General features: G+C 39.2%; 1 protein-coding gene across 1 annotated transcript; it reads right to left on the bottom strand.

Annotated features, from left to right (window-relative positions):
- Positions 1–8,704: 8,704 nt before the first annotated feature.
- On the bottom strand, positions 8,705–9,335 carry LOC105485064 (spermatid nuclear transition protein 3). The gene is made up of 2 exons (XM_011747248.2): positions 9,163–9,335; positions 8,705–8,975 (listed from the first exon to the last, which is right to left on the bottom strand). Exons 1-2 carry the CDS (start codon positions 9,304–9,306, stop codon positions 8,832–8,834), a joined length of 288 nt encoding a protein of 95 aa, XP_011745550.1. The 5' UTR covers positions 9,307–9,335; the 3' UTR covers positions 8,705–8,831.
- Between the last annotated feature and the right edge of the window lie 321 nt (positions 9,336–9,656).

Below are 9,656 nucleotides of genomic sequence, written 5' to 3'. Positions count from 1 at the left end.
TCAAAAGCTAGCAGAAGGCAAGAAATAACTAAGATCAGAGCAGAACTGAAGGAGATAGAGACTCAAAAAACCCTCCAAAAAATCAATGAACCCAGGAGCTGGTTTTTTGAAAAGATCAACAAAATTGATAGACCGCTAGTAAGACTAATAAAGAAGAAAAGAGAGAAGAATCAAATAGACGCAATAAAAAATGATAAAGGGGATATCACGACCAACCCCACAGAAATACAAACTACCATCAGAGAATACTACAAACACCTCTATGCAAATAAACTAGAAAACCTAGAAGAAATGGATAATTTGCTGGACACTTACACTCTCCCAAGACTAAATCAGGAAGAAGTTGAATCCCTGAATAGACCAACAGCAGGCTCTGAAATTGAGGCAATAATTAATAGCCTACCAACCAAAAAAAGTACAGGACCAGACGGATTCACAGCCGAATTCTACCAGAGGTACAAGGAGGAGTTGGTACCATTCCTTCTGAAACTATTCCAATCAATAGAAAAGGAGGGAATCCTCCCTAATTCATTTTACGAGGCCAACATCATCCTGATACCAAAGCCTGACAGTGATACAACAAAAAAAAGAGAATTTTAGACCAGTATCCCTGACGAACATCAATGCAAAAATCCTCAATAAAATACTGGCAAACTGAATCCAGCAGCACATCAAAACGCTTATCCACCATGATCAAGTGGGCTTCATCCCTGGGATGCAAGGCTGGTTCAACATATGCAAATCAATAAACATAATCCAGCATATAAACAGAACCAAAGACAAGAACCACATGATTATCTCAATAGATGCAGAAAAGGCCTTTGACAAAATTCAACAGCCCTTCATGCTAAAAACTCTCAATAAATTAGGAATTGATGGAACGTATCTCAAAATAATAAGAGCTTTTTATGACAAACCCACAGCCAATATCATACTGAATGGGAAAAAACTGGAAGCATTCCCTTTGAAAACTGACACAAGACAGGGATGCCTTCTCTCACCACTTCTATTCAACATAGTGTTGGAAGTTCTGGCTAGGGCAATCAGGCAAGAGAAAGAAATAAATGGTATTCAGTTAGGAAAAGAAGAAGTCAAATTGTCCCTGTTTGCAGATGACATGATTGTATATTTAGAAAACGCCATCGTCGCAGCCCAAAATCTCCTTAAGCTGATAAGCAACTTCAGCAAAGTCTCAGGATACAAAATTAATGTGCAAAAATCACAAGCATTCTTATATACCAGTAACAGACAAACAGAGAGCCAAATCATGAATGAACTCCCATTCACAATTCACAATTGCTTCAAAGAGAATACAATACCTAGGAATCCAACTTACAAGGGATGTGAAGGACCTCTTGAAGGGGAACTACAAACCACTGCTCAGTGAAATAAAAGAGAACACAAACAAATGGAAGAACACACCATGCTCATGGATAGGAAGAATCAATGTTGTGAAAATGGCCATACTGCCCAAGGTAATTTACAGATTCAATGCCATCACCATTAAGCTATCAATGACTTTCTTCACAGAATTAGAAAAAAACTGCTTTAAGGTTCATATGGAACCAAAAAAGACCCCGCATTGCCAAGACAATCCTAAGTCAAAAGAACAAAGCTGAAGGCATCAAGCTACCTGACTTCAAACTATACTACAAGCCTACAGTAACCAAAACAGCATGGTACTGGTACCAAAACAGAGATAGAGACCAATGGAACAGAACAGAGCCCTCAGAAATAATACCACACATCTACAGCCATCTGATCTTTGACAAACCTGACAAAAACAAGAAATGGGGAAAGGATTCCCTATTTAACAAATGGTATCTACTTATGGATAATTGGCTAGCCATAAGTAGAAAGCTGAAACTAGATCCTTTCTTTACTCCTTATACAAAAATTAATTCAAGATGGATTAGAGACTTAAATGTTAGACTTAATACCATAAAAACCCTAGAAGAAAACCTAGGTAATACCATTCAGGACATTGGCATGGGCAAGGACTTCATGTCTAAAACACCAAAAGCAATGGCAACAAAAGCCAAAATTGACAAATGGGATCTAATTAAACTAAAGAGCTTCTGCACAGCAAAAGAAACTACCATCAGAGTGAACAGGCAATCTACGGAATGGGAGAAAGTTTTTGCAATCTACTCATCTGACAAAGGGCTCATATCCAGAACCTATAAAGAACTCAAACAAATTTACAAGAAACAAACAAACAACCCCATCAAAAAGTGGGCAAAGGATATGAACAGACATTTCTCAAAAGAAGACATTCATGCAGCCAAGAGACACATGAAAAAATGCTCATCATCACTGGCCATCAGAGAAATGCAAATCAAAACCACAATGAGATACCATCTCACATCAGTTAGAATGGCAATCATTAAAAAAATCAGGAAACAACAGGTGCTGGAGAGGATGTGGAGAAATAGGATCACTTTTACACTGTTGGTGGGACTGTAAACTAGTTCGACCATTGTGGAAAACCGTGTGGCAATTCCTCAAGGATCTAGAACTAGAAATACCATTTGACCCAGCCATCCCATTACTGGGTAGATACCCAAAGGATTATAAATCATGCTGCTGTAAAGACACATGCACACATATGTTTATTGCAGCACTATTCACAATGGCAAAGACTTGGAATCAACCCAAATGTCCATCAGTGACAGACTGGATTAAGAAAATGTGGCACATATACACCATGGAATACTATGCAGCCATAAAAAGGGTGAGTTCGTGTCCTTTGTAGGGACATGGATGCAGCTGGAAACCATCATTCTCAGCCAACTATTGCAAGAATAGAAAACCAAATACCGCATGTTCTCACTCATTGGTGGGAACTGAAAAATGAGATCACTTGGACACAGGAAGGGGAACATCACACACCAGGGCCTACTGTGGGGAGGGGGCAGGGGGGAGGGATAGCATTAGGAGATATACTTAATGTAAATGATGAGTTAATGGGTGCAGCACACTAACATGGCACATGTATACATTTGTAACAAACCTGCATGCTGTGCACATGTACCCTAGAACTTAAAGTATAAAAAAAAAAACAGATTTATACCTTTGTTTTCTTCTAAGAGTTACATAGTGTTAGCACTTATATTTAGGTTTTAATATATTTTGAGATTTTTTTTATATGGTGTGAGGGAGGAATTCAAATCCTTCTTTGCATGTGGATGTCCAGTTGTCTCAGCACCATTCACTGAAAAAAACTAATTGATAGACCATAGATACAGGTTTTACCATAGACTTCTCAATTCAGTTCCATTGCTCTATATGTCTGTCTTTAAGACAGTTCCATGTTTGTTGATTACTGGAGATTTATAATAAGTCTGAAAATAAAGAAGGGTGTATCCTTCAACTTCCTTTTCATCCAAAAGGGCTTAAATTATTCTTGGTTCCTTGTATTTCCATGTGAATTTTAGGATCAGCTTATCCACGTCTAGGAGTATCTTTTTCATTCTTTTACTTTCAATTAATTAATGTTCTTGAAACTAAAGTGTCTCTTGTAGACAGCTTATAGTTTGATAAAGTTTTGAAATCAATTCTGCAAATCTCTGCCTTTTAATTGCAATGTTTAATCTGTTTACATTTAATGTAATTACTGGTAAGGCAAGATTTATTCTTTCATTTTGCTATTTATTTTCTATATGTAAGTTATTTTTGTTTCTCAATTCCTCCATTACTGCTTTGTATTGTGTTAAAAATATATTTCATAGTGTACAATTTTTGTTTGCTGTCATTTATTTTACTGTATATTTTTTAGTTATTTTCTTAGTGTTTTTCCTGAGGATTACCCTTAACATATCAGTTTATAAAATTCTAGTGCAGATTAATTCCAACTTAATTTCAGTAGTGTACAAAGACCTTACTCCTTTATGGAACGTTTCCTTCTTATACTATTATAGTCAAAAAATACATCTTTTTATTTGTGTGACCCTCAACTAGATTTATAATTATCGCATCATGCAGTAGTCTTTTAAGTCAAATGGAATTGAAATGGTATCATAATGAAAAATGCACTTATACTGGTTTAAATCACCTACATAGTTATCTTTAACAGTTTTTTTTTAATTTCTTTATATGGATCTAGGTTGCAATCTAGTTTTCTTTTACTTTTGTCTGAAGGTCTGCTAGTTACACATTCTCTCAACTTTTTGTTTACCTTGGAGTGTCTTAATTTCTTGTCTTTTAATGACAGTTTTTCTGTATACAGAATTCTTGGTTGACAGTAGTTTTTATTTTTTCTCAGCATTTTGAAAATATTATCATACTGTTTTCTGCCTCCATGGTCTCTAATAAGAAATCAGCTGTTGATCTCATTAAAGTTCACTTGTAAGTGATGGGTCACTTCTCTCCTGCTGTTTTCAAGATTCTTTCTTTGTCTTTGGATTATTTTATTATGCTGAGTATTGGTGAAGATCTATTTGTGTTTCTCATATTTGGAGTTTATTGAGCTTCTTGGATGGGCAAATTAATTTCATCAAATTTGGGAAGTTTTTTCATTGTATCTTCAAATATTATATTAACATCTTTCTTTCACTCCTCTTCTGGGACTTCCATTATGCATATTTTGGCACACTTGCTATTATTGCACAAGTCACTGAAGCCTTGTTCATTTTTCTTCATCTTTTTTCTTTCTGTTCCTCAGACTAGAAAATCTCAGTTGAACTAATTTCAAGTTACTTATTCTTCTGCCCACTCATATCTGCTGTTGAGCCTTCCTTATGAATTTTTCATGTCAATTATTTCCCCCTAGAATTTTTATTTGCCTCTTTTATATTTCTTTACTGATGGTCTCTATTTGTTGTGACATTGTTCTCAAACTGCTCTTTAGTGATTTAGACATAGCTAAGTTTAGCTTTATGAATCTATTTAAATAGGTGATCTGAAGGTTTTGCCCAGTAAGTCCAATTTGGGGGCTTCTTAAAGGATTATTTCCATTGATTGCTTTTATACTTGTATATGGGTCATACATTCTTATTTTTTTTATGTCACATAACTTTTTGTTGAAAACAGAATAGTTCAAGTAATAATATAATTTAGATATTTGCCCTGCTCAAATATCATGTTGAAATTTAATCCTCAATGTTAGAGATTGAGTCTTGTGAGAGCTGTCTGGATCATAGGGGCGAATCCTTAATTGATGGTTTGGGCTATCCCCTTGGTGGTAAGTGAGCTCTCTCTCTCAGTTCACACAAAATCTAGTCACTTAAGAGTTTGTGGCACCTTCTCCTCAACTCTCTGTCTTTTGCTCTTGCTTTCACCATGTATGATGTCTGCTCCCCCCCATCATCTACCAGAATTGTAAGCTTATTGAGGCCTCCCTAGAAGCTAGCAGATGCCAGCACCATGCTTTCTGTAAAGCTTGATGAACTGTGACCCAATTAAACCTCTTTCCTTTATAAATTATCCAGTCTTGGTTATTTCTTTATAGTGATGTAAGAACAGCCTAACACATACAAAAAGTTGGTAATGAGGAGTAGGGCATTGCTACAAAGATACCTGAAAATGTGGATACTACTTTGGAACTGGATAAAAAACAGAGGTTTGAAGAGTTTGGAGGGCTCAGAAGCAGACAGGAAGATGAGGGAAAGTTTGAAACTTGTTAAAGACTGGTTAAACAGTTATGACCAAAATGCTGATAGAGATACAGTCAGTGAAGGACAGGCTTATGATGTCTTAGAAGGAAATGAGAAATTTATTGGGAACTGGAGCAAAGGTCAAGCATGTTATGCCTTAGTAAAGACCTTGGCTGGATTTTTTCCATGCCCTATGGACTGTGAAGGTTTAAACTTGAAAGCAATGACCTACAGGATCTGGTGGAAGAAATTTCTAAGTGGCAAAGTGTTCAAGATGTGGCCTGGCTGCTTCTAACAACTTATGCTTAAATGTGGGAACAAAGAAAAGACTTAAAGTTGGAACTTATATTTAAAAGGGAAGCAGAGCATACAAGTTTGAAAAATTTGCAGCCTAGTCATATGCCAAAGACAAAGCTTTTTCAGGAGAGAAATTGAAGCAGGCTGAGGAGCAACCACTTGATAGAGAAATTTGCATAACTATAAAGGAGCCAAGTGTTAATAACTAAGACAATGGAGAAAAAGCCTCTAAGGCATTCAGAAATCTTCTAGGCAGCCCCTCTTATCAAAAGCTCTGAAGCCTCGGAGGACTGAATAGGTTCATGGGCCAGGCCCAGGTTCCTGCTACACCACACAGCCTTGGACACTGCTACTTGCATCCAGGCTGCTCTAGCTCCAGCCGTAGCTCAAACGGACCCAGGTACAGCTCAGGCTGCCACTTTGGAGAATGCAAACCATAGGCCTTTGTGGTTTCCACATGGTGTTAATCCTGTGGGTACACAGAGGGCTACAGTGAATGAAGCTTGGGAACCTCTGCCTAGATTTCATGAAATGTATGAGAAAGCCTGGGTACCCATGCAGAAGTCTGCTGCAGGAGTGGAGCCCCAGAGAGAACCTCTACTAGGGGAGTGTAAAGGGAAAATGTGAGGTTGAAACATCCACACAGAGTCCTCAATGGGGCCCTGCCTTGTGGAGCTGTGGGAAGGGTGCCACAGCTCTTTAGACCCAAGAATAGTAGGTCTACTGGGAGCCTGCACCCTCAGCATGGAAAAGCTAGTCAGTCAACTCCAGGCCTTGAAAGCTGCCTCAGGGACTGAACCCTACAAAGCCATGGGGCAGAGCTGCCCAAGTCCTTGGGAGCCCACTCTTTGCACCAGTGTGCCCTATATGTGGGACATGGAATCAAAGACAATTATTTTGGAACATTAAGGTTTAATGACTGCCCTGCTGAGTTTTGAACTTGCATAGGGCCTGCAGCCTCTTTCTTTTGGCTTAATTCTCCATTTTGGAACAGGAATGCTTACCCGATGCTTGTACCCCCATTGTATCTTGGAAGTAAATAGCTTGTTTTTGATTTTACAAGCTCATAGGTGGAAGGGACTTGCCTTGTCTCAGATGAGATTTTGGACTTTGGGTTTTTGAGTTAATGCTGGAATGAGTTAAGACATTGGGGGGACTATTTCTAAATAGATAAGTATACTTTAAAATGTGAGAATGACATGAGATTTATGAGGAGCCAGGGGTGAAACAATATAGTCTAGATATTCTACCCACCCAAACCTCAAGTTGAAATATAATCCCCAATGTTGGAGGTGGTGCCTGGTGGGAGGTGTTTGGATCATGGAAGCAGATCCCTCATGAATGGCTTGGGCTATCCCCTTGCTGATAAATGAGCTCTCATTCTGAGTTCACACAAGATCTGGTCTGTGGCCTCACATGTGGCATTAAAAGTGTGTGGGGGCCAGCACGGTGGCTCACACCTGTAATCCCTGCACTTTGGGAGGCAGAGGCAGGAGGATCACCTGAGGTTAGGAGTTTGAGACCAGCCTGGCCAATGTGGTGAAACCCCGTCTCTACTAAAAATGCAAAAATTAGCTGGGCATGGTGGTGGGTGCCTGTAATCCTGGCTATTCAGGAGGCTGAGGTAGGAGAATTGCTTGAACCCAGGAGACAGAGGTTACAGTGAGCCAAGATCACACCACTGCATTCCACCCTGGGCAACAGGGCAAGACTCCATCTCAAAAAAAAAAAAACAAAAACAAAAGTATGTGGCATCTGTTCCTCTCCCTACTCTCTCTCTCTCGCTCCTGCTTTCACCGTATGTCTTCCTTGCCCCCCCCCTTCACCTTCTGCCATGATTGTAAGATTCCTGAGGCCTTCCTAAAAGCCAAGCAGATGCCAGCACCAAGCTTTCTGTAAAGTTTGCAGAACTGTGAGCCAACTAAAGCCCGTTTTCTTTATAAATTACCCAGTCTCAGTTATTTTTATAGCATTTCAAGAATGGCCTAACACAAATGATATAATGTGGCAATTCTTGAAATCAAATTTTCCCTATTTCCTTGGGGGTTTTTGGTGTTGCTTAATGTTTGTTTGCTTGTTTAGTGACTTTTCTGAACTATTTCTGCAGTCAGTAGCTTTTCTTGTATGTAGCCACCACCAAAGTATCTATTCTTTTAGTTTAACAGTTGGCTAGTGATTGGACAGATATTTTCTTAACCATAGTAAGATACTGCTGCATCCCAAATTTTCTTAGCAAAAAATATGGCATATTCCATATTGGGGCTGTGGCATTTAAACACCATTATTTTAGTGTTTGGAAGTTTTGTCAAATTTTATTAGGGTTAGTTTAGGGTCTTTTCTTAGAGCATTTAATTCCTTGTTACATAGTCTGAGGGAGAGCAAACACCACTATGAAATAGGTGGCCTGGAGATGGTTTCTTTGTCCACCTTTTTTAGGAAATGATACTGTCACCCAACATACATTACACTTCTCCCCATTTGTGTTCTGGCAGCCTAAACCCTAATGTCATCCCCATTCACAGACACACAAACAGAAACACCAAGCCCATTTCTTTTCTTGCCTATGGGTTATAATGTTAAGAATGGAAATTTTTCTTCAGTGCTCAATGCTCACCTAGTCCTTATCCCCAACTTTTGCCTCATGGTAGACCTGCAAATATGTCTACCTGTCAGTATATAAACCTACGGGCAGGTCAACCCCCTGCAGTTCTCCAGGACTTCACTTTGCTTCTGTCTCACAAACTTGCCTCTTCCCTTCCTTCCCTCTTTTCCCACAATCAGATAACTTAGAGATACATACACATGTTCTGAAATAAAGGGTTTTTCATAACATTTTGATTTTGTTTTAATTACCACCATCGCTGTTTCATTATGCTGTTGTATCTTGTAAGAGTGTCATTTTTTTGCAGCATCTTGGGCCTGACCTGAGTGCTTTGGCTCCTACTCAATCTTTGCTAGTGGCCGAAACTTCTTGGCTCTTTTCACTCTTTTTACCTTTTGTGGAATTTCTGTACTAGTACTAGACAATTTTTTTCTTGAACTCCCATGAAGCAGTCGTTTTATCGCCCTCTGTATCTTCTTCACCTGAAAGAGCAACAGAGTGATCACAGAAGGACATTGTGTTGGAGGAAGTAGATAGGCACTGAATGAGAAGAGGAGCTTTGTAAAAAGGGACATGGGCTAATGAGGCAGTTTGTGCCAGGCAAGTAAAGCGTAGGAGTCATAGGGGAGGGTGGATCAAGGGAAAAGAGCCTAAGTGAGGTGGTCTCACCTTGCCCCCATTTCTGGCCCTGGGTTGACAGGATTTCTTTGTCTTGTTCTTCCCTTTTGTGCTTGAGATTAATTGTTTTGTGCTTGGGTTTGATTGTTCCACAACTTTGCTAGATTCCTTCAATTTTCTAGTAACTTTAGCCATGTTGAAACCCCACAGTAGTCTTCTCTACCAGCATATAAAATGCTCATCCTCAGAACAATGAGGAGCCACACCCTTTAGCTTTATTTGTTCATCTAGGCACTTCCCCTGGCCAGGAGGGGTTAAAGGAGCTGTAGACATCACAAAGCACTCTTGGCTTCTGCCTAATGGTGAGGATGCTGGGGAAATCCATGTGCTCTGGTTGGAGACAGTGGGCATTTCCTTAACATCCCCACTAAAAAGTCTTCCCAAAATGACCTGTAACCCTTTCTCATCACCTGTACAGATGGCAAGAAAAAAGTGATGCCTCCAAGTCTATCTCCATAGCCACTTCCATTCCATTTTTATTTTGT

This window comes from Macaca nemestrina, chromosome X (assembly GCF_043159975.1).
Source record: "Macaca nemestrina isolate mMacNem1 chromosome X, mMacNem.hap1, whole genome shotgun sequence".
NCBI lineage: Eukaryota > Metazoa > Chordata > Mammalia > Primates > Cercopithecidae > Macaca > Macaca nemestrina.
The sequence above is the reverse complement of the archived record's forward strand: the minus strand, read 5'-3'. Positions and strand labels throughout refer to the sequence as shown.